Here is a 21531-nt window from a genome sequence, read left to right as displayed (position 1 = left end):
GCAGCCGCAGCACCGGGAGGGGTCGGGGGGGGGGAGGGGACACACCGGTCGCGCCGGCCGCCCCGCCCCCAGCCCCGCCCGGCCCGGCCTCCCCGGGGCGGTGCCGCGCAGGAGCGCGGAGCGGCGGCGGCGATGGAGGGCGGCGGCGGCGGCGGCGCGTACGGGGCGGGCAAGGCCGGCGGCGCCTTCGAGCTGGGCCGGTTCGTGCGGCAGCCGCAGGTCCTGGCGCGGATCGCCAGCGCGGTGAGTGGGGGGCGCGGGGAGCCCCGCCGGGACGGGCCGCAAAGGGGGACCCGGGGCGAGCCCGCACGGCCCGGCCTCCCCTCCCCTCCCCTTCCCCCCGCCCTCCCGCACGGCCCGGCCCGGCCCGGCCTCCCCCTCCTCCCCCCGCGGGCGGGCGCTCAGCGGGACCCGGCCCGGTGCCCCCCGCCTGGCCGGGCCCGGCAGCCCGGGAAGGGGTCGGGACCCCCCCCCGCCGCCCCCCGCCCGACGGCCGCTCCCCCCCCGCAGATCTTCGCCCTGATCGTCTTCGCCTGCCTGGTAGGGGAGGGCTACACCAACCTGCCCAGCTCCTCCGAGCTCTTCTGCATCTTCAACCGCAACGAGGACGCCTGCCGCTACGGCATTGGCATCGGCGTCCTCGCCTTCCTCGCCTCCGTCTTCTTCTTCATGGTGGACGTCTACTTCCCCCAGATCAGCAACGCCACCGACCGCAAGTACCTGGTCCTGGCCGACCTCGGCTTCTCAGGTGCCGGTGGCCGCGGGGCTCTGCCCGCTGCGCGCTGCGATGGCTGCCCCCGTCCCGTGACGTGGCCACCCGCCGGTGCCTGGCGAAGGGAGTCGCTGCCGCCTGGCGCGCTGCCCACGGGCCACGCGCTGCCTGCCGAACGCGCTCCGAGGAGCCGCGGGGCGCGGGCGTCTGCACCGGCCCCTGGCCCCCCCGCAACGGCAGCGGCAGCAATGTGGTGGGGACCTGCCCGGGCGCGGCAGGACGCGGCCCCGGCCCCTCACACCGCCTTCCTCCCGCAGGGCTCTGGACCTTCTTGTGGTTCGTTGGCTTTTGTTTCTTGACCAACCAGTGGGCCTGGACGCAGGCCAAGGACGTGCACGTCGGAGCTGACTCGGCCCGCGCCGCCATCACCTTCAGCTTCTTCTCCATCTTCTCCTGGGTGAGTGAGGCCGCAGTGGAGCCCGGCCCTGCCCCGCGCGGGGGGGAGCATGGAGGGGCTCCCCGGGCCGCCCTGACGCCACCAGCCCCCTCGTCTCTCTAGGGCCTCCTGATCGCCTTCGCCTACAAGAGGTACAAGATGGGGGTGGAGGACTTTGCTCAGAGCTACGTCGACCCCAGCGCGGAGGTCCCAACTCCCTACTCCAGCTACCCCAACATCAGCCACGACAGCTACCAGCAGCCGCCCTTCACCCAGACGGCGGAAGCGCCGGAGGGCTACCAGCCCCCGCCGGTGTACTGAGCCCTGCGCGGCGGGGACGGCCGCGCCAGTGCCAGTCTCTGCTGTGGGGTGGGAGGGGGCAGGTGGTGCGGGGGGGTGGCGGCTGCGCTGCGGGACGGTCACCGGGCCTCGGTGCTGGAGCTGAGCTCTGCGCCACCAGGGCCCGGGGCCCGGCCTGGGATGGGTGACTGGTTCGGCACGCGGTGGTGATGGGTTCCGCGCGCGGTGGGCGCTTTGCAGGTGCCGAGCGCAGCCCCACGGCTCCGGGGGTGGGGGGGTGCGCGGGGCCGGCCGAGCCCCTGCCCTCGCCGTCCTGCCCTGGGGGAAGGAACTGCTGGGGGAAGCGGCGGGGGGGTGGTTTGCACCCCCGGCTCTGGCCTGGCTGTGCCCTGGTGACTGCTGCCCTGGCACTGGTGCCTTCCCAGCCCCCCAGCTGCAGCCCCTCGAGTGCCGGCTCTCGCTGCCATAGCGCAGCCGAGCGGTCCGGCTCCTGCCCGCCGCTGGCTTCCCGTGCCTTGCCCCCTCGACTGCTGCTGGGTGAGCTCGATGCCAAAGCCCTGTCTTCTGACTGTAAACTCCCACGCTGTGCCTGCTGACAGCCTGCCCTGGAGCTGCCGGTGCTGGGACGACGGGGTTCGGGGTCTCCCAGCAGGGCTGTGGCTGCTCCGGGTGCCCAGGGAGGGTCCTGGAGCGCTCTCCCTGCTGACCCGGTACTTGGCCCCTGGGCTGGCCTCGCGCCAAGCAGCGAGGCCGTCATCCCGCGTTGCACCCGCGGCTCTCACGCAGCGCCCTGTGCGCAGCCCGCGCTCTTGGCCAACTCAGGTTGTTTTTCTGCTGCGCTGTTGTGAAGCTGCTCCCAGCAGCAGCGTGTGGTCTGCGAGCTGTCGCTGCTGGGGCTGGCATTCGAATAGCTGTTTGTCACTGTAGAGATGGAATAAACTTTTTCACCTCGCCACCAAGTGCTTTTCTTCTCTGGGGACGCAAACCCGGGTTACCCCCCTGCCCGAGGGCTGGGGGTTCCCGGCAGGGAAGCGGCAGAGCTGCCCCAGCCGACAGCATGCTCGCGCCAGGGGCTATTTTTAGGCGAGCCCTCCTGTTTGGCCAAAGGTTTGAGCAGAGCTCCAGCACCGCCCGGCCCCGGCTGCTGCTGCACGCGACCAGCCGGCCCCGTCTGCGCAGCCCGACCTGCGGGAAGCCTTTTCAGAGCAGTCTGGTAATCAACACACGGACAATTTCATGAAGTTTTAAATTTATTAGTGCTAAACCAGCAGCAGTGCTGGCTTCCCTCTCCCTGAGGGGAAAGCCCAGGCCTGGCACTGCAGTGCTTTCGAGTGCCACAGCTGTCGTCACGCCAAGCAGTGTGGAGGGAGCCAGGTTTCAGACAGCTCTCGTGACCTCCCGGGGAGGGGCCGTCTCCTGCCGGGTGGGTGCAGGCAAACAGCGAGCACTGCACTTGCACGGGGGGTCTGACCCGGCCAGAGCCGAGCGCTGCGCCTTGGAGCTTGTGGACGCTGGTATACAGGGAAAAGCACTTTTGCAAGGAGTAAGATAAAACCCCAAACCTTCCAGAACCCAAGTCAAGCAAAGGGGGAAGAGGATCCTTCCGCCAGTCTGTGGCGGAGGAAATAGAACCTCCAGAATGTTGGACAGCTCAGGAGGGAGCAACACACGACTAGAGTCGAGAACCTTCCACTCGAAGCAGGGCCCCTTTTCCAAGCAGCCGGATCTTCGCCGCAGCCCAGACCTTTAAGTCCTGAGCCTCCAAACCCTTCACAGGTAACGAAGCACAGACGTAGCAGCACCGAGCTTGGTCCTGAGCAAAACCCCCCTGGTTTTGGAGCAGTGACCCTTCCCGAAGCGAAGCCTAGTTCTCCCCAGAGGGCTCTGTCTTAGCACACAGACTGCTACTGGACAACTGCCGGTCCTTTTAAGTTCAAAAGCCAGGAAGATCCTACTGCTAGGCCATCAAGCCAAGCCTTCCTTTCCCCCTCTTCTGTTTCAACACAATTTATGTGACAGTTGCAGCGAGCAGGCGTAATGGCAAAGGGATGGGCCACGCAGTCGGTCACAGAGGCTGCGGAGGGCCAGGCCGCTGCTGCGTGTGTCAGTGAGAAGCTGAGCCACAGCTCTACAGCAAGGAATGGGTTATCTCCTCAGACTGCATTAAAAAGGAAGCGGGTTTAAAATACAAAGTTACTGTACATTGTCTTAAGAAACCTGGAATGTAGCAACAGTGCGCAAGAGAAGGAAACGGTTGTGTTCACAGGCAAGTGAACCAGCCACCAGCGCCAGTCTGAACGCACACAGGCCAGGAGAGCAGGCCAGAACTACGGCGAGCGACAGCACCCTGCCGCCCGGCCTGCTGCGACAGTTTTCCAGGACCTGTCTGTGTGGCAGCACCGGTAACCACACCCGTCTCTTTTCCAGCGTCTGAGGAAGGAACTCACTTTTAGTCAGGCTCCCGCTTCAGCTCCCCCCGGCAACAGGCCCAGCCGATCCTCCTCTTTTCCCCAGCCCTCAGCGCAGAGGAACGGCAGCCTGGTTTGGCAAGTAGAGCTGAGACACTTAATAGAATTGCTAAAAGCAGGGGAAGCCAGATCCGGCGTCGGGGAGACGAAGCATTTAGCTCCCTTCCTCTCACTCTTCCCCATGCGGGAGCCCCGCAGTCAAGAAGCGAAGATCTTCCGGGAGGCAGCCGCGTCCAGCTGCTTCACCGCCATGGGCACATTCTCCTTGTCTTCCGAGCCAGGCTGCTGGGGCCGCTTGCGGAAGTAGCAGGCTCGGCAGACCGAGTGGTACTTGTCTGCTCCTCCGATCACTTCGACCTGGCAAGAAAGTCAGGAGGGTGAGGCTGCAGAGCCCCGCTCCCCGCAGGGACCCCTCCAGAGCAGCAGGATTGGCAAGACGGCGCTGCCAAAGCGTGCTCTGCTGCAGGAGAGCTCACCTCCCTCTCTGCTCCCAGCCTCTTCGTGTAGGAGGCTTCTCGGTAGCACTCCATGCACACGGCGTTCAGCTTCACCACGCTCTCTGCCAGCGGGACCAGGTTCAGGATGCTCCCGAAAGCCTGTGCCAAGACAGCAGGGGCGGCTCTGTTGGACGGGCTCCACCAGGATCCCAAAGCAGCTGCCATACTAAGAAATAAGCATTTTACCTTTCTCTGGAAAGTCCCATCAAGAGCAGCAACGATGACTGTTTTCCCAGCGTTGGCCATAACCTCGCAGAACTCCACGATGTCTGGGAACTAGAGGAGGCACAGAGCAAGCGTAGGGGGGAGGAAGGGGCAGCACTTGGCTCGGGATCCAGTGGCGCATGCCCAGACAGCAACGCAGGGCACAAAGGAAACCAGAGCCCTGCAGCCGGCCTGCACAACAGGCTCCAGGCCCCCGGGGACCAGGGGAAGGGTCTGATGACCCGAGCGCGGTCCAGCGGGACCAGACTGCCCTGGGCAGGGCTTCCCGCCCCGTCCTGGGGGACACAGACTCCCCCCTGCCCCCAGCCCCACACTTACGAACTGGCCCTCGTCAATGCCGATGACGGCGGAGCCCAGCGCCTCCTGGGACACGTCCTGGAGCCGGCAGGCGGGCAGGGCCTCCATGGTGCTCCTGGGCAGGGGCAGAGCTGGGGGCTGAGCCAGGCGCGGCGGGGGGTGCTGGGGGCCGGGGAGGGTAGGGGGGGGTCTCACCTGTCGTGCGTGCAGACGCCCGCAGGGCCGTACCGCGTGTCCTTGGCGTACTTCACCAGCAGGCACCGGTACTGGGCCAGCTGGAACCGCCGCACCCGCCGCATCAGCTCTGTGCTGCAAGAGGCGGTGGGCGGTCAGCGGGCCCCGGGCCGACCCCCTCCCCTGCCCGCCCCCTCCGCCAGGCCTACCTCTTCCCGGAGAACATGGGCCCGAAGATCACCTGCAGGCGGAACCGTGGGGGTCAGCGGGCGGGAGCACGGCTCGGCGGGGGCACTGGCGGGCAGGCAGCCCACCGCCCCGGTCCGGTCCGGCACCCCCCTCCCCGTACCCGGCCCCGGTCCGGCCCAGTCCCCCCCACCCTCCGCCTCGGCCCCGGCCCCCCCCCCTCCAGCCCCGGCCCCCTCCCCGGCACCCCCTGGCCCAGCCCCCAGTACCCGGCCCGGTCCCGAACTGCCCCAGCCTGGCGCCCCCCCTCCAGCCCAACACCACCCCCCCCACGTCGTTCCCCCCCTCCCCGGCCCCGTACCTGGACCCGACCCCTCCCTGGCCGTACCCGGTCCGGCTCCCCCCCCCCATAACCTGGCCTCGGGCCGGCCCCCCCAGGCCCCGCAACTCCCCCCGGCCCGCACCTGGATCTGCCCGCGGGGCCGGCTGGGCGAGCCGGGGTGGACGCCGGGCACGGTCAGGCAGTTCATGGCCGCGCCGGACCGCGCGCGAGCCCCTCTGCCGCCGCGCCGGCGAATCCGGGCGCGCCCCGCGCCCGCGCGCCCACGCGCCCGCCAATCGGAGGAGGGCTCGCGCCGCCCCGCCGGCCAATGGGGGCACGGGCGCCAAAACTCGTCTTTCTCTTCGCGCCCCGGACCCGACCGCGCCGATTTCCCGGCATGCCCCGCGCGCCCAAACGTCACGGCCTCATAACCCCGCCCAGTGCCCCCCCGGCCCCGCCTCCCGGACGGCCAATGGGAGCCGGACGGCCCCCGCCCAGTGCCCCGCCCCCGTACTCGCCCCCCGGGCGGCCAATGGGGGGTGGCCCCGCCCCCGGGCTCCGGCCCCGCCCCCGGGAGTGCAGCGGGCGCTGGGCGGGACCGGGACGGGCAGGGGTCGGTGGTCGGCACCGGGACGGGCACCGGGACGGGGAGCGGGAGCGGCCGCGGCATGGAGGGCTGGCGGGGCATGTCGGCGGAGGTGGGGCCCGCGGGGCAGGCAGGGGCCGGTCGCGGCCGGGGCGCGGGCAGCGGCGGGGCCCTCACCCGGTGCCCTCACCCGGTGCCCGGTCGCCCCCTCACCCGGTGCCCGGTCGCCCGGCAGGCGCTGGAGCGGCAGTACTCCCCCAGCCGCTGGTCCCCCCGCCTGGGCAGCGACGCCGTGCTCCGGGCGCACCTCGCGGCGACGGCGGCGGGTGAGGCGCGGGCCGGGGGCGGCGGGGCCGGGCGGCCCCGGGTGTCCGGTCCCCGCGGCCGTGCCCCAGGCCCCGCGTCCCCCTCCCCCCGCAGGCACCCAGCGGGCCCGGGCCGGCGCACGGACCTCGCTGCACGTCCCATACGGCACCGGGCCGGGGGAGCAGCTGGACATCTACCTTCCCGCGGAGCCCTCCGGCCGTAGGTGATGGGCGGGCGGCGGGGCGGGCAGCGGCCGGGGACCGCTGCTCACCCCGGGCTCTGCTGCTCAGCCTTCTCGGTCCTGGTCTACATCCACGGCGGGTACTGGCAGTGCCTGAGGTGAGGCGGGCTGCCCGAAAGGGGCTCCCGCGGGGAGGGAGCCCCCGGCCCGCTGTCACCGCCTGCTCCCGACCCCCGGACTGGCGCCGGGCGCACAGGGTCTGAGCGGCCCCGGAGACCCTGGCCCGCAGCCTGGCTACCTGCTGTTCCCCGCAGTAAGGACGAGTCGGGATTCGCAGCCCCGCCCCTGGTGTCGCGGGGCGTGGGGGTGGTGGCGGTGGGCTACGACACAGCCCCCCACGGTAGGTGCTGCCCGGCGGGGGGGGCTGCCCGCGCTGCCCATCGCGTGCCCGACGCCGCTCTCTGCGCAGGCCACATGGACGCCATGGTGCGGCAGGTGCGGCGCAGCATCGCCTTCCTGGCAGAGCGGTACTCCGGGGCCAGGTGGGCCGCGCTCGGCTCCCGGGGTCCCCCCCGTCCCGCTGCGATGGCCGCTGGCATCCCCGCGAGGGCCCAGCTCCCTCCCGGGGCGGTCTGGGGTGCGGGGGTGGCCGTGGCCGCAGCAGGAGGAGGTGACGAGCTCCGAGCTGTCGCAGAGGTGTCGATGCCTCGGCTGTGGCCGTGCTCCCTTGTCGCTGTACGAGGCGTCGGTTGGCAGGCTGGGAGGTGTGAACGAGCGGACCCGTCCAGGCTGCGGCGCTGGCGGCCGTGCTGGCTCCTGCGCGCGGGGCAGGGTGTCCCTGGGCAGCAGGCACCACGCCGTCACGCCCTGCGCTGCCTCACGGCTCACTCTCTCCAGGGGCCTTTACCTGTGCGGGCACTCGGCAGGGGCCCACCTGGCAGCCATGGCGTTGTCCACGGACTGGGCAGAGTACGGAGCGGTGCCGGACATCAGAGGTAGCGCCGCCATGTCCAGGCACGGGGGCCGAAGGAGAACAGCGTCTGCACCCGGGGCGAGGCCGTCTCTGCTGCCGTGTGGGGCGGCAGGGGCCGCCGAGCTGAGGGAGATGAGTTACCCCAGCTGCGGGCAGCCCACGGGTGCTGGGGTGCAGGACTCGGGAGACTGAGTCCAGCAGAGGGCTGCGAGGATGAGGAGGGGACTGGAGCGTCTCTGCTACGAGGAGAGGCTGAGGGAGCTGGGCTTGTTCAGCCTGGAGAAGAGAAGGCTGAGAGGGGACCTTCGAAATGCCTCTAAATATCTGCAGGGTGGGGGTCAGCAGGACGGGGCCAGACTCTTTCCAGTGGTGCCCAGTGACAGGACAAGGGGCAATGGGCACAGACTGAAGCAGGAAGCTCCAGTTGAACCCGAGGAAGAACTTCTTCCCTCTGAGGGTGATGGAGCCCTGGCCCAGGCTGCCCAGGGAGGCTGTGGAGTCTCCTTCTCTGGAGATATTCCAGACCCGCCTGGACGCGGTGCTGTGCAGCCTGCTGTGGGTGAACCTGCTTGGGCAGGGGGTTGGGCTGGGTGACCCACAGAGGTCCCTGCCAGCCCCTGCCATGCTGGGATTCTGGGATTCTGTGACTCTGGGCTCCTGGACATGCAGCCCCCCGGGGTGCGCGTGCCCTGCACCCACCAGCCACGCACTGAGGCCTGGGGGATGCAGGTGCAAGGGGGGCTCGCATGGGCAGGGCTGTGAGAGCTGCCGGGCCCCTCACCACTGGCACCTCTGCCTCCAGGAGCTGTGCTGGTGAGCGGCATCTACGACCTCGAGCCCATCCTGCACACCTACGTGAACGATGCGCTGAACATGAGCCGGTGAGCCCGCGCGCCGCGGGGACGGCAGCTGCGAACGGCACCGGCAGGCTGCGTGCATGTGTGCGGTGCTTGGCCGGTGCGAGCTGCGGGCGAACGCCGTCAGCCCTGCAGCTGCTCTGCGCTGGCCGCTGAGCCCGCCGCACTGGGGGGCACTGCCTGGCCCCGCTGCCCAGCCCTGGGGGCTGCACGGGCCAGAACGGCCTCCCCGAGCGAGGGGCCACGTCGGCTGTCGCTGCCATATCTTCCAGGGAGGTCGCCCGGAGGAACAGCCCCATGCTGTGCATCCGCCCCGCAGCGCCTGCGGCCAGCGAGGTGCTTGTGGCTGTGGCCCAGCACGACTCCCCGGAGTTTCGCCGGCAGTCGCAGGAGTACGGCCAGGTGGGCCCCCGGCCCGGCTCTGCGGGGACGCTGCTGCGGCCGCCCCGCTCGGACCCCCCAGGGCGGGGTGAAGAGCTGGTGTGCAGCGTCGGAGCGATGCTTCTGCTGCCGTGGCAGTGGCTGCTGCAGAGGGCAACAGCAGCTCGGGGGAGGACGCTGGTCCTTGCCGCGCCGTCGCTCCTGCTGCCGTGTCCGGGCGGACGAGGGTCGGGGTCCATTCTGCCAGCGCCGCTCTCCCCGCAGGCGCTGCGTGCCGCCGGCTGGGCCGTCTCCCTGCTCGACCTCGCTGGCGTGGATCACTTTGACATCATTGAGAAGCTGTCGGAGGAAAGCTACGTCCTCACCCAGGTAGGGAAAGAGCTCCCGTCGTCCCACGCTTGGTGAGCGGAGCCGGGACCGGCAGCCCAGGGCGGCCGTGCCGAGCCGAGCTCCACTGCGTCGCAGAGCGGGTGCGGGTGCAGCTTCGGGGCTGTGGGAGCGCGGCCAGGCAGGGCTCACAGCGCTTGGTTCCTTGTCCCAGGTGATTCTGAACATGATTTCAAGAGCCTGACGGCGCGTCGGGGACAAACCGGGACTGGAACCACGGCCCTGCGCGGCGGCGACCGGCAGCCTGCCCGCAGCCTGCCCTGCTGCCCGCGCTGCAGCCGGCACCATCTCTGCAGCACAGGCGGCTGCTGCCTGTGGACCCCTCTGTGCCCCCCACCCGTCCAGCCTGCAGCCGGGCAGGGGGGCTCGGAGCCAGGAGCACCGGCTGCCCCTGCTTCTCGCCGGGCTGGTGTTCCTCTGCGGGGCTGTTCCTGCCCGCCTGGCGCACGCGGGGCCGGCAGGGCTGCAGCGCGCGGTCTGGGCGACCGGGTGGCAAAGTTTGTTCCCTCAATTTCCTTTAAACTGCAGATCGCCAGTGAAAAAATAAAATCGGAGTAACTGCTGCCTGGGCGGAACGGCTTCCCGGGGAGCTGGGGCTGTGCCGAGCCGGCGAGGACACACGGGCACGGCTGCGGCAGAGTCTGCTCTTCGCCGCAGAGCACCCATCCGGCGGCCGGCCCCTCGGCGCTGGCAGCGGGGCACGCACCACCGAGCCTGGCCCGGCTCTTCGCACCGGCACAGCCCAACCAGCAAGCGAGAGGCTCGGCAGGCAGGGGAGCTGGACAGCCGACCTGCCGCTGCGGGGAGGCTGTGGGACTGGGCAGCGCAGGCCTTCGGGCGGGGGGTGATGGAGGAGCCCACAGGGGAGCTGGCTGGGCCAGTCCGGGCCAGGCACCAACTCGTGAGATGCTTCCACGTCCTCGGGAGCCCTTGTCCCTCAGCGGGGACCTGCGGGCTGCGGCGATGTCCCTGCTGCGCTGTCAGCAGAGGAGCACGCTCAGGAGAACACGGCCTGCACAGCCACCGTGCTGCCAGAACGGGTTTATTTTGTGCCCTGACCACCCCTCGGGCTCCGTCCCCCCGCTGCAGCGTCCTCGCACGTGTGGTGCGCCTGGGCTGGGCGTGGGGGTGTCTGGCTCTGCCTTTGGGTGCTGCCTGTGGGACCCGAGGTACGGAAGCAGAGCTTCTGTCGAGGACCAGAGGGTGCTCCGAGGACACGTTTGCTGGGTGACGAGTGAGGCAGGGACGCTGCCTCGGAGGAGTCGGGGTGGTGGTGTGAGATCTGGGCTCCCCCCGTCCCTCCGGCACGCCTGCGACGGTGCTGCCTCCTGGGGGGGTGCGGTGCTCCCACCGGGGCTGGGCTGGGGTCTCCCCGGGGCTGGGCTCACGCTGGTTTGCAGGGCGGCACGCGGGGGTGGATGTGGTGCTGCAGCCGGTTGGGAACACGCCTGGAGCTCAGGCTGGGACAGCCGCCCCATCCCGCCTGCGGCACCCAGGGGACGGCGGCTGCCCGGGCTGGGGGCTGCTCAGGCTCCCCCCGCACTCGGAGGAGTCGGGCACAGCCCCAGGGCCAGCTTCTCCTGGCACTTCCTGGCCACAAACTCCAGCTTGTTCTTTGCGAGCTCGGTGTCGCGGGCCGAGACATCGCGGTGCCAGACGGCTCGCACGGCGTGTGCCGACCAGGGGAACAGCAGGACGCTGACAGCCTGGCCGGTCTCGGCCAGCTCCTCCTCGCTCACTGCCCGCAGCTGCTGGCACAGCTCTTCGGGGGACGGCCAGCCCCCCCTGATGCTCACCATCACGATGTTCGTCTCCACCGCCGCGAGGTCCACAGAGCAGAGGGGCGAGTTCAGCTCCTGGATGCCTGGGGGAGGCAGGGGCAGGAGGCTGCCGGCCCGGTGCCCGGCTGCAGCGCTGCCCACCGCTGCCCCAGGTCCAGGCTGACGGAGGGACCCTTTGCCCTCCCCCCCTGCGCACCGTGGGGACGGGCACGGCATTGTCCCGGCACCCCAGCCAGGCAGGGACCCCAGCAGCCTCCTTGCCTGGCTGGAGATCCAGCCCAGGGAAGGCGACCGTGCCACCACCACCCGCGGCAGTGCCGGGCGGTGCTGGGTGCGCTGAGCCCAGCCAGCGCGGGGTGGGGGGATAAGGCTGCACCCACGCCGAGCTGCCAGGCAGGGCAGGACCCAGCAGCCTGCGCAGCCGGGCAGAGCGCGCGGAGGGCCCCAGGATACCTTCAGCAAAGCGCCGGGCGTTGTCGTGGTCTCTGCGCAGCGTGGCCTCTGCATGCTCCAGCCCGACGCGGGCAGCGGCTGCCAGCACGCCGGCCTGCCGCATCCCCCCGCCCAGCAGCTTCCGCACACGCCAGGCCTCGGCGACGAACTCGCTGCCTCCCGCCAGCACCGCGCCGGCCGGGGCACCCAGGCCCTGCCGAGCCACCGGGACAGTGACTGGGGCTGCGCGGCGGCTGCCCGTGCCCCTGCCGGGACGTGCGGGGATGCCCCAGCCTGGAAGCCGGGCACTCAGCGCGACGCCCCCGAACCAGGCAAGGTCCCGGCTTGTGGTGGTCCCGCCTGTCCCCTGGGACCCCCTCCCTGCCCCAGCACCTTGGAGAAGCACAGGGACACAGAGTCGCAGTGCTGGGCGATCTGAGCCGGCTCCACACCCTGGGCCACTGCCGCGTTCATCAGCCGCGCTCCGTCCATGTGCAGGCGCAGCCCGTAGCGGTCAGCGAGCCCCCGCACCTGGGGACGCAGAGGAGCAGCCGGGCTGCCGGGGACCCCCGGGGCGGCCGGCGCCAAGGCCAGCCGTGCTCCCAGCCCCTCGGCCAGGCCCCGGCGACCCGGCCGTGCCATCCCACCCAGGGCTGGTGCGGGGGGCTCGCCGCGGGCTCCCACCTGCCGCAGGTAGGCGAGGGGCAGCGCCCGGCCGCCCGCCGAGCTGTGCGTGTTCTCCAGGCAGATGAGCTCGGGGCGCGGGTGGTACCGGCTGCCGTGGGCCTCGCGGATGGCTGCCTCCAGCCCGTCCAGGTCCAAGGTGCCGTCCGGCAGGTCCGGCAGCGCCTGGGAGTGGACGCCGGCGACCTGCGCCCGGGGTGGGGGGAGAGCAGCGCTGAGCGGGACGGGGCGCGGGGGTCCCGGCCTCCCCCGGGCCGGGTGTGCCCAGCCCCCTCCCCTGCCCCGGGCCCTGGCTACCGGCTGATGCCCAGCAAGGGACCGCCCGCCCGGACCGGAACCGGCAGCCACCGGAGGGCAGCAGCGACCCGCAGCCCGCCCGCCCCGCAGCCCCGCAGCCCGCCCCGCAGCCCACCCGTCCTGCAGCCCGTCCCGCAGCCTCGCTGCCCCGCAGCCCCTAAGCCTGTCCCGCAGCCCACCCCACAGCCCCGCAGCCCGCCCTGCAGCCCCTAAGCCTGTCCCGCAGCCCGCCCCACAGCCCCGCAGCCCGCCCTGCAGCCCCTAAGCCTGTCCCGCAGCCCACCCGTCCTGCAGCCCGTCCCGCAGCCCCGCCGCCCCGCAGCCCCTAAGCCTGTTCCGCAGCCCGCCTGTCCCGCAGCCCTGCATCCCGCTCCACAGTCCGTCCCGCAGCCCCGCAGCCCGCCCCGCAGCCCCCGCACCCACCTGCGCGGCCCCGCCGTGCTCGTAGCGGTGCAGGTGCGTGTCCCGGCCCAGCAGCAGCTGAGCCCCGCGGCAGCGGCAGTGGCACATCACTGCGGGACAGCGGGAGCGGGGCGGGGGGGCGGCCCCGCACACAGGAGCGCGGGGAAGCGAAGCGGGTGCAGGTGAAGGGAGCAGCGCGGGGCCCGAGCGGGCCCGGGGACACGGAACGGGGCGGGGGGAGGCTCAGCCGCAGCACGGAGAGGGGGGCGGCCCCGGGGCCGAGAGGAGCGGGCTGCTGCGGGTCAGAGCGGGGGGGGGGGGGGGGGGGAGGGGCAGCGCCCGGGTGGGACAGGGTCTCTCCCGCAGCGCTCCCGCAGCGCTCCCCGGGCCGCTCCCCGAGCGGGAGCGGAGCTCTCCCTCCTCGGGACCCCGGGGGGCAGCGGGGCCGCTCCCGCCCTCCGCACCCTCCACGGGTCGGGGGCACAAACCCACCCCCGGTCGCGACCCGGCGGCCCCGGGGCGGGGCGGGGCGGGGGCACGGCCCCGGGGCGGGGGGGGCACGGCCCCGGGCACTCACCGGCGATGAGGTTCGCCATCGTGGCCGTGGGCACGAAGAGGGCCCGCTCCATGCCCAGGACGGCCGCGGCCCGGCGCTGCAGCTCTGCGGGGCGGACGGGCACGGGGGCCGGGGGGGTGAGGGGGGGGCTGCCGGCCCCGGGCCGCCCCCAGCCCCGGCGAAGCCCCGCTGCGGGCTCCTCACCCCGGCTGGGGGGGGGTGCGGCCCCGCCTCTGCCGGGCCCGGGGCCGCGGGGGGTCCGGTCCCCGCCGCCCACCGTTGACCGCCGGGTCCTCGCCGTAGTCGTCGTCGCCCACGGCGGTGCGGGACATGGCGCGGCGCATCCCCGCGCAGGGCCGAGTCACCGTGTCGCTCCGCAGGTCCACGGCGCGCGTCGGGCGCGCGGCGGGGCGGGGGGGGGTCCGCACACGGACCCCGGCCCCCGCCCCCGGCAGCCGCCCCGCCGCGCGCGCGCCCCGCACCGCCAACATGGCCGGGACCGCCCCGAGCGCGCGCGGGGGGGGCGGGGTCGCCGGGGCTGGGACACGCGCGGGCACCGAGCGCGGCCCGGGGCTGTCCCGCAGCGCGGCCCCCCCCCCCCCCCACGGTGCAGGGCAGGCGGGGCGCGGGGGGACGCGGGCGGGTGCTGCCCCGAGACCCCCGCCCCCCCTCGGCCCCCCCCGGCTCCCCCCCAGCCCATCGCCTTGCCGGAGCACCCGTGGCGGGCGTCGTGCCGCAGGGAGTGCGGGTGCAGGGCCCTGGGCGCCCGCTCGGCCGTGGCTCCGTGGGGACCCGCAAGTCCGTCCACAGGCCCGTGGCACTGCGTGCCGAGCCGCGACAGCTCCCGCCATGCTGCTACCACCATGCTGCTCCCGCCGTGCTGCTCCCGCCACGCCGCTCCTGCTGCCCGCGGGGATGCCACGGGGTCACCTTGATGCTGGGGATCGGTTCCAGCTCCTGGCCGCGTCTGCCCTGGGAACAGCTGACACGCGTCCTGCGGCACCGCGGGCCGGCACGCACTGCCACCGCGCTGGTGCGGGCTGTGGGCAGCCCCACAGCTCTCGACACCCTGCCTGCACTGGGGAGGGGGCCGCCGGTGTCCGGCTCCCGGCAGGAATCCCCGCTGCCCCTGGAGTGGAAGCGGACGTGCCCGGGACAGCGGTGAGACCCCCCCAGCTGCCCTGCGTGGGGCCGGACCGGCTGGGGGCTTGCGGTGGTCCATGGGGCAAGACCCGGCCACGGCCACGGGGCTCTGCTGGGAGAGCCCGGGCTCAGACGCGTCGTGCTGCGGGTGGGGAGGGGGCACAGCCCCGCAGCGCTCGGCACCTCTCCAGGCACTGGCAGGGGAGCCATGGGGCAGGCGCCGTCGGGTGGGCCCTTCCCCGGTGGGCCGCGTGCTGCCTGGCCTCCCCGCTCACACGTGCTGTGCCACCGCCCCGCGCACGTAGCCTCGCGACAGCCCCAGTCCGGCTGCCTGCGCCGCGGCCCCGTTGTGCTGCCGCGCTCCTCCTCGCTCCACCACACACCGCCATGGGCCCTGGCCCCCCCAGCCCTCCCCCCCAAGGAACCCCTCGCGGCTGCCCCGGCCGCCTGCCCTGCGCACGGGGCCCCACCGCCTGCTCCGGCGCTGCCTGCCCCGCAGAGGAGCGAGCCATAAACACTCCTTCACAGAGACGTTTTTCACACGCAGGGCCACATGTTAACAGTTTTTCTTTATTTACTGCCTCCATTTCCTCTTTGTTCCAGGAACTTGTCCTCCAACTTCAAGCTGCTCATGATTAGGCAAAAAGGCCTCTAATCTCCCCGATCTGATTTACCGTCACTGAGCGCAGACGCTTCCCGTTACTGGCCCTGGACCTGGGAGCACGGACAGCCGAGCTGCGCCGGCTGCCTCGCCTCGCCTCGCCTCCCCAGCGCTGCCCGCCGCACGCGCTGCCTTCCCAGCAGCTTCCTCCTCCCGTAAGCGCCGGGCAGCCCGCTCGCCCGGCCGCAGGTGGAGGGCTGGGGGGAAGCGCGGCCGTGGGGGCCTGGGGACCCCCACAGCGCCCGGGGCAGCTGCTCCGGGGCAGGGCAGGCTCCAGCGCCGCTTCCCCCGCTGCCTCGGGGAGGGCCGGACGGAGCACCCCGGCCTGGGGCCCACGGCCGCTCGCCCAGCTGCTGACAGGGGTGCCCCGGGGTGCCCCAGGGAGCTGCCATGGCGGCCGCCGCTGCGTCCATCGTGGGGGCAGCTCCTGGCTGTGCCTCTCGTCTCAGGCCCTGCAAGCGCTGGCTCTGGAGCCCCGGGGGGGTGCCTCGGGGCTGGCAGCCCCTCCAGCAGCCCGGCCAGGGTCCCGGGTCTGCACTGGCGCAGGGGGCTCCTTTGAGGGGAGCGGCCGCAGCCCCTGCAGGACCTCGCAGCATGGCAGGGCCCCCCCCACCCTGCCCTCCCCGCTCCGTCCCTGGGGCACTGGGCTGGGGACCGTCTCGGGGCTCCCCTGGCTGCGGCACCCCGTGAGCCCCCTGACCGCGCAGCGCCTGGCAGCGGCTGGGGGGCTTCAGTGGGGGCTGGGGGGGCCGGGCCGAGAGCTCAGCGGGGGCTGGGGGGCTCGGCGGGGGCTGGGGGGGCTCGGCCAGGGGCAGGGAGGCTGGGCAGAGAGCTCGGCGGGGGCTCTCCCGGGTCTGGGGGGCTCAACAGAGTCTCTCCTGGGGGCTCGGGGGGGGCTCTTCTGGGTCTGGGGGCCTTGGCAGGGTCTCGCCCGGGGGCTGGGGGGCTCGGCGGGGTCTCTCCCGTGTCTGGGGGGCTCGGCGGGGGCTTGCCCGGGGTCTGGAGGGCTCGGCGGGGTCTCTCCCGGGGGGTCGGCGGGATGGGGGGGCTCGCCCGGGGGCTGGGAGGGCTCTCCCCTGTCTGGGGGGCTCGGCGGGGTCTCTCCCGGGGCTGGGGGGCTCGCCTGGGGTCTGGGGGGCTCTGCGGGGGCTCTCCCGGGGCCGGGCCGGCGGCTGTGGTCCGATCCCGCCGCGGCGGAGCCCCCCCGGGGCCAAGCTCCAGCGGAGCCGCGGCCGAGGAGCGTAGCCCGGGCCCCGCCGCGCAGGATCGGGTTTCCCCCCGCCCCCCCGCAGGCCTGGCAGCCGCCGGGGCGATTCCCGGAGCCGGCCGGGCTCCCCCTGCCCCGGCCCCCCCCAGCGAGGGGTGGGACCCCCGTGCAGCCCCCGCCGTGCCGCGGGTGTCGGGGCCGGCATGGCGCTGCCCCCTCCGCCGTCGCTGTGCTGGGCCCGGCCGCCTGCCCGGCACACACGGGGACAGGGCACGGGGACAGGGCTGGGGCCAGCGCCCTGCTCCCGGCCCCGCAGAGCCGGCAGGGTCGGGGCTGGGGGTCGGGGCTGTGGGCACAGGGTGGTGGGCACAGTGCTGGGGGTCAGGGCTGTGGGTCGGGGCTGCACGTACAGGGATGCAGGTCGGGGCTGCGGGCACAGGGCTGGGGGTCAGGGGTGCGGGTTGGGGCTGTGGGCACAGCGTGGTGGGCACAGGGCTGCGGGTTGGGGCTGCGGGTCGGGGCTGCGGGCATGGGGCTGCCGGGGGTGCAGGCAGTGCCGTGGGTCTCTTGTGCTGGTGATGGGCACCGGCGGCAGGGCCTGGCAGCAACCCCGACGCGCTCGCCGTGGGCTCAGGGGTGTTTTCGTCCTGGGTGCTGTGACTGTGCTGCCAGCTGCCGTAGCTCATCCCGCGTGCTGGGGCTGGCCGGCCTGGAGGGCCCCGCTCCCACCCGGGCAGGGGGGAGCCGCCATCAATCATCCCTGGAGGGGCCGGGGCGGCGCGGCCAAGTGATTTCCTGCTGTCGGGAACCGTGGAGCGATGCCTGGAAGCGCTGGGACGTGCTGGGCTCCTGGCGCAGCCTGCCAGGGGCATGGCCAGGCCTCCAGCGCGCCATGCCATGCCTCCAGCGCTCCGTGCCAGGCCTCTAGCGCGCCATGCCATGCCTGCAGCACACCATGCCAGGCCTCCAGCGCGCCGCGCCATGCCACCGGTGCCAGGCTGTGTGGGGTCGGAGGCGGCCGAGGGACACGGCTGCGTCTCTGCCAGCCCTGCCTGCTGCTGTCCTGGCACGACGGCACCATTGTGGCGTTGGGCCCGGGCACTGCGGGCTGTGTGCTGGCAGCTGCTCCGCTCGCAGACGGTGCCCGAGCGAGCCCGAGCTCAGCCGAACCCTCGACGGCCTCTGGGACGCAGCCAGTGGGGGGACACTGCCCGGGGCAGGCGCGGAGCAGCCTCGGCTGCCGCTGCTGTGCTGCGGGGTGGCTGTGCTGCGCGGTGGCTGTGCTGCGGGGCTGGCCGTGCTGCAGGGTGGCCGTGCTGCTGGGCTGGCCGTGCTGCGGGGTGGTTGTGCTGCAGGGCTGGCCGTGCTGCGGGGCTGTGCTGTGGGGTGGCCGTGCTGCAGGGCTGGCCATGCTGTGGGGTGGTTGTGCTGCGGGGCTGGCCGTGCTGCGGGGCTGTGCTGTGGGGTGGCCGTGCTGCGGGGCTGGCTGTGCCCCACGGGGCCCCGGCTGGGCCGCGGCGGGCAGAGCCCCCGGTGTCCCTGCCCCGAGCCCCGCACCGCGTCCCGCCGCAGCGCCCAGCCCGTTCCCGCAGCCCGCTCCCGCAGCCCGTCAGACGCGGCGGACCCCGCGGTGCGGTGCCGGCCGGTCCCCCCGTCCCCAGCCTGCCGGGGTGACCCCTCCCTCCGCCGGCAACAACTTTTCCAGTAAAACCACCGCAGAAATCCCGGCTTCCCGACAGCCCCGCCCTCGGCCGCCCTTAACCCCTGCGGGCCCGGCCCCGCCGTCGCCCCGGCCCCCCGCGCTGCCCGCCCGGCGCCTGCGGGCCCGGGGCCGGGGCAGGGGTCTCGGGCTGCCCGCCCCCGGTCGGCGCTGCCCCCGCTCCTCGGGGTCCGGGGGTCCCGGGCGCGGCGGGGCGGCCGTGCGGAGCAGCCTGACCCACCCTGGGTGGGAGAGCGCGGACCCCGACCCCCGCCCCGGGGGGGCTCGGTGTCCGCACCCTCCCGGCTGGGGTCCGGCCGCGCCGCGGGAAGGGACCCCCAAAGCGGTGGGGCAGGGGCTTTACTGCTCCGGGTGCAGCGGGTATGCAGGGAGCGGGGCTGGACCCCGCCGCGGGGCAGAAGGAGCATCCCGAGCGCCCCGGAGATGGAGACGGCCTGGGAAAAGGGACCCTGTCCAAGGGGGCTCCGAGCGCGGCCCCTGGGGTGCGGGGCCGAGGGGCAGCCGGCGGCTGGGTGCCCCGGCGGGATGGGGTCCTGCCTGTCCCTGGCTGGGCAGCAGCGACGTGCCGTGCGGGGCTGGGGGCTGCTGGCTCCCGGGGCGCACAGACTGAGCCCCTGCTCGCAGCGGGCGCCCACCTGGCCGTGGCTCGAAGGTCTGCGGCCCTGGGCTGGGCTGGGAGACGAGGCCGCTGCGGCGGGTGGCGAGGAGGGGGCAACCCACTGCTGTGGTCTCGGTGGATGGGATGCAGCGGCTGCACGTGGGCAGATGGGGGTCAGACCCACGGGACGCATCCCATGGCGAGGAGAGGTGCAGGTCCCCTCCCTCCTGAGCCCTGGTGCTGGGGGCAGCTCTCGGGGGCACCCCGGGAGGGCATGGCCGCCGGGGACGGCTCTGGGCTGGGTGGCTGTGCCAGCTCGACAGCCCTTCCTCGGAGCTCCGCGGGGCCGCTGCTGCTGAGTGGGCAAAGCCAGGGCTGGCTGGGCACCGGGAGCTGGGACTCAGTGCCGGGAGCTGTGCCGGGCTGTCCCCGGCCGTGCCCTGCCTGCCGCCAGCCCTGGCCCCGCGCTGGCTGCTGCACTGGCCGAGCCAGGGCTGAGGTAAGCGCGGTAATTGTTTTCTCTGTGGCCCGAGATGAATAATTGAGAGGTCTTTGAGGAGAATTAATTAGCCCGTTTATTGGCAGTAAATGCTTTTCTCCAGATGATGAAATAGATCCCGAGCCACATGTGGGGCAGGCGGATGCAGTTCGCTGAGGCTGGGCTGGAGCTCACCGGTGCCAGGTCCGTGGGGCAGCCGTGCCGGTGCTTGGTGCCTGGCATGGGGCAGCCATGCCGGCTCCCACGGCCTCCCGGCAGCCCTGCGTGCCTGGAGCTCCCTGCGCCCACGGCCAGCGCTTTGTGCGGGGAACCCGGCGTAGCTGGGAGCAGGGGGCACCGAGGGGCAGGCAGGATCCTGCCCCAGCCCCGCGCAGAGGCTCCTTCCAGGCGGCTCTGCGCTGGGTGAATGCTTCTGGGCCAGCCCTGGCAGAGCTTGCCCCATGGCACAGCACGGCCCAGCACGCTGGCCAGCCGGTGGCCCCAGGCAGAGGGGCAGGAGCGAGCCCCGAAGCACCTTGGGTGCCCGAAGCTGTCGGCTGAGCAGGGCTGCCCTGCGGAGCTGGCCCTCGGTCACCCGTTGCTACCACCCCAGTGTCCCCGTCGGTCGCGAGTGCTGCTGCGGTGGTGCGAGGAGGGCAGACCCCAGCGCTGCGGCGTGGGAGCCCTCTGCCCCTCACCGTGCCCCTGTGGCTTCCCACTCCCTCCCAGCTCCCAGCCTGTCCTGGGGGGATCCCTCCCTGTGCAGACCCCACTGTATCCTCTTGTGTCTTCTTCCTCATGGCTGCCAAGGTGGTGCCAGCTTGGGGCTTGTGGCCTGCACCTCCTCCTCCTCCTCCCCTGGGTGTGAGGGGAAGGGCCCCACACGGCCAGAAATGCTTAAACAAGGATTTCCTTGTTGCTGCACGAGCTGTTTGCCTTGCTCCCAGGCCAGCCGTTAATGAGGTTTGGCAGGAGGCACCGGCAGCCCCAGCCATTGGATTTCTATAAATCAACCCGGTGCTAATGCGTGGGGCTTGCTGCGATGGAGCTGCTCAGCCTCGGTGCAGGGACCGCAGCCCGTGGGCAGCTCGGGGCTGCGATGGAGCTGCTCAGCCTGGGTGCAGGGACCGCAGCCCTTGGGAGCTCGGGGCTGTGATGGAGCTGCTCAGCCTCGGTGCGTGGCACCGCAGCCCGTGGGCTCGCCAGCGCTGTGCGCAGCAGAGGGGGTCCGAGTGCAGCCGTCCCAGCCTGTGGGGCTGGGGCTGCTCCGCGACACCGACGCGTGGACGTCCCCCCGGTCTCGGGGCGGTTGGAGGAGCCGCTCCCGGGCTCGGGGGCAGGCTGGGGGCAGGGGCTGAGGGCTGGGTGGGGGCCGTGGGAGCCCCTCTGGGCTCGGAGCGTTCCGGCAGGGTGGAGCGGGGCGGGGCCGAGGGGGCCGTGGCTGCTTCCCAGCAGGCAGGTCGGAGTGGCCCCTCCAGCTCTTTGTTTCCAGGAAGGGCAGAAAGTGTCAAGCAAAATAAAGCAACTTCCCAGAGTCGAGGTCCTGCCGTGTCCTGATCCATGCCCGCATCCCCCACCTCCCTTCCCCCAGACCTGGAGCGGCTGCCGGCGGCTCGGCGCGCTGGGGTGGGGGCGGCTATGCCCCCCTGCCTGCTCTGCCATGGGGTGGGAGCGGTGGCCGTGTCCCCAGCACCGGGCACGCCGCACACCCTGTGTCCCCTGTCCCCGGGGCAGCCTCAGGCATGCAAAGCAGGGAGGCAAATCACCCAGCCCCCCGGGAAGCATGGCTGCAGCTGTGGCTGGCGGCTGCCCACGGCAGATGGCCGCTGCTGGGAAGCAGCGCCGCGGCGGCAGGGCCTGCACGCGGGCCCGCTGCGCCGAAGCTGCCTGCGGCAGATGTGCCCGGCTGCGCTGGCACTGGGAGGCTGCAGAGGCTGCAAGCCCTGCGACCCCCACGGAGCCCCGTGACCCCCACGGAGCTCCCCAGAGGCCCCCGGAGCCCCCCAGAGCCCCGGAGCCCCCACAGAGCCCTGCAACCCCCCCAGAGCCCCCCGGAGCCCCCAGGAGCCCCACAGAGCCCCATGACCCCCACAAAGCCCCGTGACCCCCCCGGAGCCCCCCAGAGCTCCCCAGAGCCCCTGCCTGGTGCAGCCTCCCCTTCCCCACTGGGGCCACTGGCCATGCGCGGCCGTGCCCAGCCGGGAGCCTTGCTGGGACGCCTGGAGCGGGGCATGCATCGAGAAGGCGTTCCGCTGACAGCAGCGCTGTGTCCAGCACAGCAGGC

The 21531-nt window shown here is 72.9% G+C and overlaps 4 protein-coding genes across 8 annotated transcripts; 2 read left to right on the top strand and 2 right to left on the bottom strand.

Annotated features, from left to right (window-relative positions):
• The first annotated feature begins 113 nt into the window (after positions 1 to 113).
• SYNGR2 (synaptogyrin 2) lies at positions 114 to 2403 on the top strand. Its single transcript, XM_075440575.1, has 4 exons — positions 114 to 243; positions 511 to 748; positions 1030 to 1169; positions 1272 to 2403. Exons 1-4 carry the CDS (start codon positions 133 to 135, stop codon positions 1467 to 1469), a joined length of 687 nt encoding a protein of 228 aa, XP_075296690.1. The 5' UTR covers positions 114 to 132; the 3' UTR covers positions 1470 to 2403.
• Positions 2404 to 2710: 307 nt separating this feature from the next.
• TK1 (thymidine kinase 1) lies at positions 2711 to 5869 on the bottom strand. Its single transcript, XM_075440776.1, has 7 exons — positions 5760 to 5869; positions 5319 to 5350; positions 5131 to 5244; positions 4957 to 5050; positions 4600 to 4689; positions 4393 to 4512; positions 2711 to 4273 (listed from the first exon to the last, which is right to left on the bottom strand). Exons 1-7 carry the CDS (start codon positions 5823 to 5825, stop codon positions 4115 to 4117), a joined length of 675 nt encoding a protein of 224 aa, XP_075296891.1. The 5' UTR covers positions 5826 to 5869; the 3' UTR covers positions 2711 to 4114.
• Positions 5870 to 6234: 365 nt separating this feature from the next.
• On the top strand, positions 6235 to 9877 carry AFMID (arylformamidase). 4 transcript variants are annotated; one of them, XM_075441158.1, is made up of 11 exons: positions 6235 to 6315; positions 6439 to 6529; positions 6624 to 6728; positions 6800 to 6848; positions 7005 to 7090; positions 7160 to 7232; positions 7588 to 7685; positions 8466 to 8544; positions 8793 to 8922; positions 9166 to 9270; positions 9443 to 9877. In XM_075441158.1, exons 1-11 carry the CDS (start codon positions 6286 to 6288, stop codon positions 9470 to 9472), a joined length of 876 nt encoding a protein of 291 aa, XP_075297273.1. In that variant the 5' UTR covers positions 6235 to 6285; the 3' UTR covers positions 9473 to 9877. The 4 variants fall into 4 exon arrangements, with proteins under 4 accessions (XP_075297273.1, XP_075297274.1, XP_075297272.1 ...); XM_075441159.1 differs by lacking the exon at positions 7588 to 7685; XM_075441157.1 differs by having other exon boundaries at positions 7160 to 7685.
• Positions 9878 to 10312: 435 nt separating this feature from the next.
• On the bottom strand, positions 10313 to 13894 carry LOC142363831 (uncharacterized). Of its 2 annotated transcripts, XM_075440809.1 has the most exons (7): positions 13718 to 13894; positions 13462 to 13545; positions 12906 to 12994; positions 12186 to 12371; positions 11895 to 12032; positions 11523 to 11715; positions 10313 to 11152 (listed from the first exon to the last, which is right to left on the bottom strand). In XM_075440809.1, the coding sequence occupies exons 1-7, from the start codon at positions 13782 to 13784 to the stop codon at positions 10815 to 10817; spliced, it is 1095 nt and encodes a 364-aa protein (XP_075296924.1). In that variant the 5' UTR covers positions 13785 to 13894; the 3' UTR covers positions 10313 to 10814. The 2 variants fall into 2 exon arrangements, with proteins under 2 accessions (XP_075296924.1, XP_075296923.1); XM_075440808.1 differs by lacking the exon at positions 13718 to 13894 and having other exon boundaries at positions 12906 to 13179; positions 13462 to 13549.
• Between the last annotated feature and the right edge of the window lie 7637 nt (positions 13895 to 21531).

The sequence above is a fragment of the Opisthocomus hoazin genome, chromosome 21 (genome assembly GCF_030867145.1).
Source record: "Opisthocomus hoazin isolate bOpiHoa1 chromosome 21, bOpiHoa1.hap1, whole genome shotgun sequence".
Classification (NCBI taxonomy): Eukaryota; Metazoa; Chordata; class Aves; order Opisthocomiformes; family Opisthocomidae; genus Opisthocomus; species Opisthocomus hoazin.
This window is presented reverse-complemented; position numbering and strand designations above follow the sequence as displayed.

Bases quoted from the DNA above. Each gene is read 5' to 3' on its own strand.
- SYNGR2 (XM_075440575.1), top strand. From the start codon at position 133: ATGGAGGGCGGCGGCGGCGGCGGCGCGTACGGGGCGGGCAAGGCCGGC. The intron at 244-510 runs GTGAGTGGGGGG...CCCCCCCCGCAG, and splicing joins TGGCGCGGATCGCCAGCGCG to ATCTTCGCCCTGATCGTCTT. The intron at 749-1,029 runs GTGCCGGTGGCC...TTCCTCCCGCAG, and splicing joins GGCCGACCTCGGCTTCTCAG to GGCTCTGGACCTTCTTGTGG.
- TK1 (XM_075440776.1), bottom strand. From the start codon at position 5,825: ATGAACTGCCTGACCGTGCCCGGCGTCCACCCCGGCTCGCCCAGCCGG. The intron at 5,245-5,318 runs GTAGGCCTGGCG...CGCCTCTTGCAG, and splicing joins CCCATGTTCTCCGGGAAGAG to CACAGAGCTGATGCGGCGGG. The intron at 4,690-4,956 runs GTAAGTGTGGGG...TGCCTCCTCTAG, and splicing joins GCATTGACGAGGGCCAGTTC to TTCCCAGACATCGTGGAGTT.
- AFMID (XM_075441157.1), top strand. From the start codon at position 6,286: ATGGAGGGCTGGCGGGGCATGTCGGCGGAG. The intron at 6,316-6,438 runs GTGGGGCCCGCG...GTCGCCCGGCAG, and splicing joins GGCGGGGCATGTCGGCGGAG to GCGCTGGAGCGGCAGTACTC. The intron at 7,686-8,465 runs GTAGCGCCGCCA...CTCTGCCTCCAG, and splicing joins AGCGGTGCCGGACATCAGAG to GAGCTGTGCTGGTGAGCGGC.
- LOC142363831 (XM_075440809.1), bottom strand. From the start codon at position 13,784: ATGCGCCGCGCCATGTCCCGCACCGCCGTGGGCGACGACGACTACGGC. The intron at 11,716-11,894 runs GTGCTGGGGCAG...GTGGCTCGGCAG, and splicing joins TGTCCCTGTGCTTCTCCAAG to GGCCTGGGTGCCCCGGCCGG. The intron at 11,153-11,522 runs GTATCCTGGGGC...TGCCTCCCCCAG, and splicing joins CGCCCGGCGCTTTGCTGAAG to GCATCCAGGAGCTGAACTCG.